Below are 10,052 nucleotides of genomic sequence, written 5' to 3'. Positions count from 1 at the left end.
TCGTCCTCGTCGACGTCGACGTCGCTACGTCGCTGCTGCGTCGCACGACGACGTCGGCCACGCACGCGCGTTACCGCCTCTCGCCTTCGAGCCGCCGTCGCCGCCGCCGCCTTCGCCACCATCCTGTCTCGTCCTCCTCGTCGTCCACGTAAACATAAGTTGGCCGTTACCGGGATCGCAACCAACGAAAACCATCGTCGTGTTCCCTCGACTTCTTCTCCTTTCCTTCCTATTCCTCCCCCTCGCGAGACTTCTCAAATTTCTTTGCGGTTCCATCTGAATTTTCAAATCCATCATTCGATACTGGCGCCTTCTTCCCTTACTCTGCCACCTTTCGCTCGAACGTACCTGTGCCTTCGGTTATCTACCGACGGAGATAAATAACAGAGTTGCATAGCATATCGCTATACATTTACAGTATTATCGTAAAGCTATCGTAAACACGTTCGACAATAATTACCTGCACTAATTTCTTCGCGATGTACGACTAGAAATTTTTTTTCTTCCGTTTCCTTCCGAACGGAAAGAATCTATGTTTTATTTGTTAAAATAAAATTCGTTATTCTGTATCGATTAATAACAATTTTAATCGTCGATTATTATTCGATCAATCGAAATAAAATAGCAATAATTGTGAATATCTTTATTAAGTGTCATATATTTAATAATTTTTGAAATATCGATATATGATAGATAAAAATTATTAGTATCTGTTAACTGATCATATTTTCTTACATTTGAAAGAATAAGACTTAAAATCCCGCTTAAAATTAATTATAAGTAATTGATGAATGTCGTATGTGGCAATAGATGGAGTAACTGATTGCATGAGTCACTCAGCTTGACGTTTCGAGCGAACGCAAGTAACGATCGTAAAACAGAAGAAGAGAAAGGAAAAAAAGGATTGTATTTTGCATTATTAAATTTTTTTTTAAAATGAATAGACTATTTGGTCGACCTAAGCCTAAAGAACCATCACCAAGTATTACTGATTGTATTGCTGGGGTAAATATTCACATCATTCCAACACCATAGAGGTTACGTTATTTTTTCATTTATGTTCTTGTGTTATTCATTTTTATTTTTTATTAATATTTGTAACAGGTCGACAGCAGAGCGGATTCTGCAGAGAAAAAAATAGCGAAATTGGATGCGGAATTAAAAAAGTACAAAGATCAAATGGCCAAAATGAGAGAAGGTCCTGCAAAAAATTCTGTAAAAGCTAAAGCATTGCGCATTTTGAAACAACGTAAAATGTACGAAGCACAAGTAGATAATTTGCGTCAACAAGCTTTTAACATGGAACAAGCAAATTATGCTACCCAAACATTAAAAGATACTCAAACAACCGTAATTGCCATGAAAGAAGGAGTTAAACAAATGCAGAAAGAATTTAAACACATTAATATAGATCAAATCGAGGTATTTTCGATACAATATCTTGTTTTTCTTTGTCTTAATGTTGTTTAAATGATATATATGTATATGTATATATATATACACGTTATAAAGGATCTTCAAGATGATTTAGCAGACATGTTAGAACAAGCTGACGAAGTACAAGAAGCAATGGGTCGCAGTTATGGTATGCCAGATATAGACGAGGATGAATTAGCTGCTGAATTAGAAGCTCTTGGAGATGATTTAGCTATCGACGAAGATACCAGTTACTTGGATGATGCTATCAAAGCACCTAGTGCTCCTGACAAAGAACCTGGTACAAGCTCTGTTAGAAATAAGGTTTGTATTTTATGAAATATTTAAAAAATAAAAATAAAAATTTATAGTAATTATTATATCTTTTATAAATACTGTACAAATTGTTTAAAAGTATAAAATTTCAATGATTTGATTTATTAAAAAAAATTTTTTTCTTTTTAGGATGGAGTTTTAGTCGATGAATTTGGTTTGCCACAAATACCAGCTAGTTAAAACGCTATTTTATACAAATCATATCTTTGCAAATTAATGTTATATCGATATATTCAAAAACAATTGAGATTTTTGAATTTTTTTTGTATATGCCATTATGTACAGACAATGTATATATTAACTATTTTGAATTTTCAAACATCTTGATACAAATTCGCGCAAATAATAAATCTTCGATGAATGAAATGTTGTTACCAATATATTATGTTAATCTATTTTTGTTGCATTCTCTTTGTGTTATATAATGTATAGGTCAAGTTAATAAATAAAAAAAAAAAGAAAATTAATAAAATTATGTAATGTAAAAATTAAAGGATTTGTAATCGAGAAACATTTATTTCATTTTGATTTTGTAGTTTTGTATATTGTGTGATTAAATTTAAAATTATTTCTTTGCAATCGATAAAATGCATTTCTTCGAAACCACGTACTTTCGTATAATGATGTACATGTGCCTGCAACAACAATTTAATCGTGCTTTGAAATCGTATTTAATATCTTATTTAGAATTTTATATTGTTATGTACAGGATGGACAATAATATTTTTTTTCTTAGTTGAAAAATTTCAACTTTTATTCTTAGTATAACATAGATAAATAAAAATTTTTATAGAAACGAAGGAATTCATTAAGAAATATAAATTTTTCTCTGCTTTTCAAAGTCCATGCTATACATATATATAAAGACCACATCTTTACCTTTCGTTTATATAATCTAGTAAATTGTTTTATTATATTTTCAAATAATGATATCATTGAGGAAGAATTTAAAAGACATAATAATGAGGTAGAATGTGCAGCTGGAGGTACAGAACATAAACCCACTTTCATAGCTTCGGTACCCCATTTTGCGAATGTAACTTTTTTCCGAAATCTGAAAATCAAAATTAAATTTTATACAACAATGATTACAAATATATATAAATGAATGTATTATTTATAAAAAATCGCAAACAATATACTTTTCAATATTTCGTTTTAAATCATTTACAGAACAATCTCCTCTAGCAATATGCGCAGCACTTAAAACCATAGAACCTGTTTGTAGTGGATCTAGTTTGATCGATTGATTGTTTCGTGACCATGCATTGATAAATATTTCATCTATAAGTCTAGAAGTAATGTACAATTACTTTTTGTAATTTCATTTAATAATCTTAAAAACTAGTACATACTTTCTTCCTTGTATATTGCATATTGTAGGCGCAGATAACGTTATTGGACTAACGCTACTAAATATATAATGTAATTTCGGATATGGTACAAGATTCGTTGCTATTTCGTTCATATCCATATTCAAATTACCAGGAAATCTAGATCCGCTAGGAAAAAGATATTCTTAATTTATAAATAATTGTTAAAAATTATTGTTAATCTTATTAATCTAATATTTATTAATCTATTATATATTACCTAGTTAAATGAAGAAGTATATTTGCAATAATACTATTCATATCCTGAAATGGTTTACATGAAATATTATAATTTATTTGATCTATATTCCTTAATTGTGCATTACATATGTCTACAAGTGCTTCATTTTCAATAGGAAAAACACAAGTTGCATAATCTATAAGTTCTCGTGTTGCCAATAACACATTATATGGGGCTGTAACAACATCTTGCATAACAATTGGATATATGCATGATACTAATCTGTAACAATAACAATAATACTATAAAATTAATAAAAATTAAAAGTGTAATCTTAAGAAGAATGTGTAAAGATATTAAATAAATGTGAAATGAATGTGTTTTTATTATATAGATTGTACCTATCTATTGTAGGATAATTATCAGCTAGTAACTTTAAAACAGCTGTTCCTAATCCAGATCCAGTACCACCGCCAAGGGAATGCATTGTTAAAAAACCATGTAATCTAGGACATTTCTCTGCCATACGTCTGATATTATCTTCCAATTTATCATAATATTCTGTACCATGAGTATAATAACCTACAGCCCTATAAATTACTTATAAAATACACTTATAATATTTATATATAATCCAAAAATAATCTATTATCTGAATTATCAAAAAATCAATACCAATTATTTGCAGATCCTGGATAATTTGTTACAATACAAGTCTGATCAAATAAATCACGTACAGGACCTCTTCTCATTTCTCCTATAACACTATCCTCCATATCTATCAATATTGCCTATACATAAAAAAATTAATTTTGTAAATATATTTATATTATTTCATTTTTCTGTAATTTTGAACAAAAGTATAAAATTACAAATAAATATTATACCCTGGCTTTAACCTTAGCTTTTCTTAAATCAGACATACTTTTAAAACATAAATCTTTGGGTGAATTGTCAGGTATAACAAAAAAACTATCAAATGCATTAGATAAATCATTTATATTTTTAATATGATTTCGTTGTGTTTTAAGTAAATTTATTCCAGTATTCATTGTTTGTATACCATACTCGTGTAGTGCCAAAGGCCAAAATACTGAACCGATTTGGTTTCCACATTGTCCAACTAAAATCATTATTAATATAATTTCTATTTATTTTTAATATATGTAATTCATTGTAGAAAAAATATATAATGAAATAATTACGAACGTAATATTATATAATATACCTTGTATCGAGATAAATTGACTCATTAAAGAATCTATAGAAAAAAACTTGAAACTTGAAGTATTTAATATATTTTGATATTTTTAACTATAAAAATATATTTTAAAACCATATAATAAAATTACGCTTTTTCAATTTTATTCTCTGAAGTTGAGAATAACGATATCTCGATATTTAAACTTTATCGATTTATTATCGAAACTTGTTTATCTCGATTTTTAAATTTTAAACGATTACCTGTTGATAAATTCATTGTGCTCTTGTTTCTATTTCAAAAATTTATAGGTTAAGGTAAAACGTGCAATTAACTTTAATAAAATGGATAATAGAATAATACGATCGTTCAGTGTAATTATTTTTTTATTTATTTGTAATTATTATTATACAGAATCTGCATTGTCTACGGATTCAAGTAAGTCATACTAACCTATAATTTTTTGTAAATTTGCCGGTTTTATTGTTATCGTTCGTATTATTAAAAAATATAAATAAAAAATAAAGAAAATATAATTCAAAATTTATTTTTTAATATTTATTTTAATTATTTATTTTATGTTCATACATTTATTTATATAATCATCATTCTTTTATAAAAAAATTCAAAAATTCTTATTTTATTCACAATACAAATTACATATAGATATTGTGTATTTGTTAACATTCCATTTTTAATATTGACAAATATTTTATTTTGAAAATACTGTATTTCATACTTCGCGTTCATGAAAATAAATAGAAATATCTATTTATCATGTTTGTTTGATTTTCATTACCTGAATTTTTTCTAGTACATTTTTTAAAACCAGGAGATGTCTATTCAAATGACAAACCTGGATTACAAATCTTTTGTCATAATGCCAATTCAAAATATTTGATACATATGTGGAGAAGTTTAACAGTAAGAAACAATAGTTTGAGATTCATGTATTATAATATATGTATCATAATATACAAATTTTGCATCTCTAATGTTACATTTATATTATTACATTATAGATGCACTTAAATACAAATATAGATAATTATGATTTTTATATTGGAAAGACTCCTCAAGAAGTAATACAAAAGCATGATGATAATCAGCGATCTTGGAGCCTTAGTTTATTTAGCACAAAAAAGAGTAACAAATTGAAAATTAATCCATTTGAAGATATATGTATTGGTGTATATGTATATAATAATATATCTAATTTATATAAATATACAATGAGTATAATTCAAACACGTGAGTGTAACAAAGTAAAAAAAAAAAAAATGTTTTATATTAGAAATAATAGGCAGTATAATACATATATTCTTCTACAAATAGGTATTGACATCTCAGAATTATTATTAATGCTATTAGGCATTCTAATATTTTGGAGTGCTCATAAACTCAGTGGAAATCCTTTATTTTATTATTTTACCTGTATAACTCTTGGTGTCTCCACTTCAATTATAATTCTAGTATACTTTTTTAGCAAGTTCTTACTAAGGGTAAATGTGATATTTGTGAATTCATTTCATTTACATATATTTTATAAGAATATATCATTTTTCGAAAATTAATATGCATACATAATTCAAGGGTAAACTTATGTACTTGATGATCGCAACTGGTTGGACAATGAGTTTTTATTTAATTCAAATGTTATGGGAAAATATCCAACAAATCGTAGTTCAATACAGGGAATGGGTGGCATGGTATATTTTATTAACGTCTTTAATCAGTTTCGTCATTAGTTATCGATTTGGTCCAGTTACAAATACTAGAACGAAAAAACTTATTCAATGGTTTTTACAGGTTTGTAAAATAATACGTTTAACGAAATGAACTGTTGAAAAACTTTTGTCAGAAATTATTCTACTGTTCCCATTTAATATTCTTTCTTTCGTTTATTTAGATAGGAGGACTGTTAACCATATTTTATAGCAGTTATTTTCGCGAAGCATCATTTTTTTGTTGTCTTATAATTACTCTACTTTATAATTTTCCCATTGCAATAATTCGAAAAGGACAAAATTATTGGTAAGTTAAATTGTTCGATATCAGCGTTGTCAAGCTTTCTTCAATTTGTTGCAAAAATGTTGTAAACATTTGCTTCAATATTAAATGTTATTTTTTAATTTAATTTGTTTCTGCATATATTTTCAATGTTATAATTAAAACTATTTATTCATAATAATCAAACACTGCTTTATTTGTTAAGTTTACTACGTTAATAAATTGTTATTTCATATTCGTTTATGTTTTTATTTCGAAAAAAAATATCAAAGTGAAAGTAATTAAATTTTATATTAATTTTATTAATTAATATTAACTATTTTATTTTATTTTTATAATTTAAAAAATAAAATATAAATTATTTTTAATATTTATAATTTATAAATTATATATTAAATATTTTATAAATTAAAATAATTTATAAAATATACAAATTATAAAATATTATAACTATTTTATAAATTATTTTATTTTTTATAATTTCTATATATTTTATTTTAATGCGTTTATACAATTTATATCTTGAATATATATCAAGAGCATATCAAAAACAGTAACTGCAATAAGTGAAAATAAGATGGTGACAATAGCAGTTATAATACATAATATAATAGTAGACAGTAGATAGTAATCACAATATTAGCATTATCGTTTAGATGAACAAGAACATATATTACATATATATATATACCTATCTGAAATCAGGAAAAACATGTTTCCCATAAAAAGGAAGTTATTAACGGAAGACGAATATCGTAAAGAAGGAATAAGAGAAACTAATAAAGCGTTACACGAGTTAAGAGAATATTGTTCTAGTCCTAACTGTAATCCATGGAAAACAGTTTTAAGGTTGAAAGATCCGATAAGGTTATTATATATAATAAGATATTTTCATACAAAAGTCTATTGAATCTATTATATATATTGGAAGAGTAAGCGTGATACACTTGTATTACGCTTGTAAATGTAGCGTAATTTAATACGCGTGCTTTTAGGTTTGCCAAGTTTATGGAAGGCGATTCACATTTGTCCGACGATGAGTCGCGGGAACACGATATCGAGATTACAAGAATAATAGAAGAGTGTGAATATACGGATGATGAGGATTATTTGTGATAAATGTATATAAGAATCATTAGTTTTATTAAAAGATCAATTCAGTGCAAATTAATGAACATACATATGTATATAAATACGAACTTCCATGCAATTTTGCACGATATTTATTCAAAATTGTTCCAAGTGAATATAAAAAGGAATTGTATTTTGCATTTCGAATTTTACTCTAAAATATTGTAATTTGTAACTACTTTTTAATATGTAACTACTTTTTTACTTAACTGTAAGTACTTTTTTCATTATTTATTGTGTGATTTTCAAATAAACTTGTTGATTTCAATGTTGATAAATACGATTGTATCGTATTATTTTGTATATATTTACATATATTATCTTTGAATCAATTTATCGAACTGGATAATTAATTTTAACAACTAAATAGAACGCGAAATGTGCAGGATTCGGTCATTAAGAATTCATGCCATGATTTCTTGCAATTTGTTACAGCCCTTCGTGATTGTATTCTTATCTGATTCGCGTGACTGCAATTGTCCAACCTATTGCAATTGCATCATATACTCTCATATTTGTTCTAATTACATTCGGAAATATGACTTTATATTTCTTGAGATATATTTATAAAGAAAAGAAAATAAAAAAAAAAGAATAAATATACAAAAAAACATAAAAAACAACATAATATGTTCTGATTAATTTTATTTCATTAAAAAAAATTATTTATTTAAAAAAATAAATATATAATAATTATAAATAAAAGAAAATAAGAACATTTTTAAAATGAATAAGAAATATATATCAGTAATTTAATTGTTCTTTATTTTTTTCTTCTAGCATTGGTTTACAAGCAACAAAACAATTAATATCCTAAAAATTTAAAAATAAGCAATGGATAATTTGTTTTTTTTTCTTTACTTTCAGTTTTTTGTCATTTTAATCTAATTGATATCCACATATCGTATGTAACAATTATGTTGTTATTTCTTCTCTAAAGCTTGGTCAGATTATGTGCTTATTTGTTAGTTTGCTGTTTTTCATTAAATAACTTGCTTGCCCTTAAACGATTCAGATGGAAATTCTATAATAGTTAGTAGTAGTTAGTAATAATAATAGTTTAATAAATTGATGAAACGATTTAACATATAAAGATAATATATAAAGATAATCGGTTTTAGAAATAAAAAGCGTGAATTGATTTGATATGTTGGTTGAGATTATTTATTATTTATATATTTAGTTTAAATCCGCGTTATATAAAATGAGACAAAGATAGAATGAAATTATTCTATTCTCCATCATATTATTTTTTCACTTTATCTCTTGCTTGTCTTTTGTTTAAATTGCTTAATAATTTGATAAATAAACGTCCATCGATATTTTTATATAAATATTTATATGCTAATATATGTTTGTGTATAATGAATGTATATAATATTTATAATGAATACATAACGTTTATATCGTACAATTCATTTCATCCATTAAGAGAAAATTATGTGCAATCGTTAGAGTGTCGTGATCAAGAGCAATAAACGGCAAAGAGGTGACAATTTCTCATTTCAAGGGCGTTCCTGTTCTCGCTTTTTCAAACATAAATATATGCATGCATTTTTCACATTTCATCAAGACACAGGGTACAATGGTCTCTCGTGGATAATGTGCACACGCGTGTTACTTTCTCCAGTGCGCAGCAAATTGTCATCGGATAACGCAGAGCACCGACAGGTGGTCTTCAATCGGGCACCTTGCAAAAAACATGGGCGCGTACTTGTGCGGCTTCAATACATTTGCTCGGTTGATAATATCGGATTACAAATTGCGACGAAACGTCTATGGATCGTTCGGTCATGATCAGTTTCTATCTTTCGCATAGTCAACGTAATTATACTGCTCTTTTTCGTAGAAAATGCGTGGCAAAAATCTTCCGTTCAAAAATCAAATTTTTCGAAAGGTAGAAAATAGGTAGAAAATATTTTGTACATAGTGTATATTAAAAGATAAATTGTAGTTGGTTAAGAGGATGGGGGAAGCCACGTGATCGGCAGGTGGGATTGGTAACGGTCCAAAGGGCAGAAGCAGGATCAATAAGAAAAAGACTGGTTTTCCGTGATGCATGGCGCACCTGCTCTCTTTAGAGAGACACGAGAAGAGCGGATCTGATTTCGTTCACGATCCATCCTCAAAAATCTCGAATCGTCCCATCGAAGTTGGCGACAACGTTCGATTATGGTACCGTTTCATATAATTTAGTTAATTAATTTAGTTCATTTCATTGATACATTTTAACGATTGAATATAAATAATCAATAATTATTGCGATTGAAGATAAATGCCAGTAACCGAATTATCGAAACATGATTCTAATGAAACTAATCATTAAGTGTAATTACGATTTAATGGAAAGTGACCACGATCGAGAATGACCTCGATAAGAGGATGTAAGAGATAAAGTAAATGC

The 10,052-nt window shown here is 27.2% G+C and overlaps 3 protein-coding genes across 8 annotated transcripts; 2 read left to right on the top strand and 1 right to left on the bottom strand.

Moving 5' to 3' along the window:
• The first annotated feature begins 759 nt into the window (after positions 1-759).
• LOC102678813 (charged multivesicular body protein 5) lies at positions 760-2,233 on the top strand. The gene is made up of 4 exons (XM_006620033.2): positions 760-1,005; positions 1,105-1,422; positions 1,513-1,740; positions 1,882-2,233. The coding sequence occupies exons 1-4, from the start codon at positions 937-939 to the stop codon at positions 1,930-1,932; spliced, it is 666 nt and encodes a 221-aa protein (XP_006620096.1). The 5' UTR covers positions 760-936; the 3' UTR covers positions 1,933-2,233.
• On the bottom strand, positions 1,785-4,680 carry LOC102678941 (tubulin epsilon chain-like). 5 transcript variants are annotated; one of them, XM_006620034.2, is made up of 9 exons: positions 4,535-4,680; positions 4,194-4,429; positions 3,982-4,097; positions 3,708-3,896; positions 3,346-3,588; positions 3,108-3,254; positions 2,895-3,044; positions 2,632-2,806; positions 1,785-2,387 (listed from the first exon to the last, which is right to left on the bottom strand). In XM_006620034.2, the coding sequence occupies exons 1-9, from the start codon at positions 4,557-4,559 to the stop codon at positions 2,241-2,243; spliced, it is 1,428 nt and encodes a 475-aa protein (XP_006620097.1). In that variant the 5' UTR covers positions 4,560-4,680; the 3' UTR covers positions 1,785-2,240. The 5 variants fall into 5 exon arrangements, with proteins under 5 accessions (XP_006620097.1, XP_031368429.1, XP_006620099.1 ...); XM_031512569.1 differs by having other exon boundaries at positions 4,370-4,429; positions 4,535-4,594; XM_006620036.2 differs by having other exon boundaries at positions 4,370-4,429; positions 4,512-4,574.
• Positions 4,681-4,789: 109 nt separating this feature from the next.
• On the top strand, positions 4,790-7,916 carry LOC102679339 (nuclear envelope integral membrane protein 1). 2 transcript variants are annotated; one of them, XM_006620038.2, is made up of 8 exons: positions 4,790-4,945; positions 5,322-5,431; positions 5,530-5,758; positions 5,843-6,009; positions 6,101-6,316; positions 6,417-6,541; positions 7,223-7,384; positions 7,513-7,916. In XM_006620038.2, the coding sequence occupies exons 1-8, from the start codon at positions 4,852-4,854 to the stop codon at positions 7,631-7,633; spliced, it is 1,224 nt and encodes a 407-aa protein (XP_006620101.1). In that variant the 5' UTR covers positions 4,790-4,851; the 3' UTR covers positions 7,634-7,916. The 2 variants fall into 2 exon arrangements, with proteins under 2 accessions (XP_006620101.1, XP_006620102.1); XM_006620039.2 differs by lacking the exon at positions 7,223-7,384.
• Positions 7,917-10,052: the final 2,136 nt, after the last annotated feature.

The sequence above is a fragment of the Apis dorsata genome, unplaced genomic scaffold (genome assembly GCF_000469605.1).
Source record: "Apis dorsata unplaced genomic scaffold, Apis dorsata 1.3 scaffold_470, whole genome shotgun sequence".
Classification (NCBI taxonomy): Eukaryota; Metazoa; Arthropoda; class Insecta; order Hymenoptera; family Apidae; genus Apis; species Apis dorsata.
Note: the sequence above shows the minus strand (reverse complement) of the source record. Positions and strands in the feature narration are given on the sequence as shown.

Bases quoted from the DNA above. Each gene is read 5' to 3' on its own strand.
- LOC102678813 (XM_006620033.2), top strand. From the start codon at position 937: ATGAATAGACTATTTGGTCGACCTAAGCCTAAAGAACCATCACCAAGT. The intron at 1,423-1,512 runs GTATTTTCGATA...CACGTTATAAAG, and splicing joins TTAATATAGATCAAATCGAG to GATCTTCAAGATGATTTAGC. The intron at 1,741-1,881 runs GTTTGTATTTTA...TTTTCTTTTTAG, and splicing joins CAAGCTCTGTTAGAAATAAG to GATGGAGTTTTAGTCGATGA.
- LOC102679339 (XM_006620038.2), top strand. From the start codon at position 4,852: ATGGATAATAGAATAATACGATCGTTCAGTGTAATTATTTTTTTATTT. The intron at 5,432-5,529 runs GTAAGAAACAAT...ATTACATTATAG, and splicing joins ATATGTGGAGAAGTTTAACA to ATGCACTTAAATACAAATAT. The intron at 6,317-6,416 runs GTTTGTAAAATA...TCGTTTATTTAG, and splicing joins TTATTCAATGGTTTTTACAG to ATAGGAGGACTGTTAACCAT.
- LOC102678941 (XM_006620034.2), bottom strand. From the start codon at position 4,559: ATGAGTCAATTTATCTCGATACAAG. The intron at 4,430-4,534 runs GTATATTATATA...TAATGATTTTAG, and splicing joins TCAATTTATCTCGATACAAG to TTGGACAATGTGGAAACCAA. The intron at 3,589-3,707 runs GTACAATCTATA...TTATTGTTACAG, and splicing joins AATTATCCTACAATAGATAG to ATTAGTATCATGCATATATC.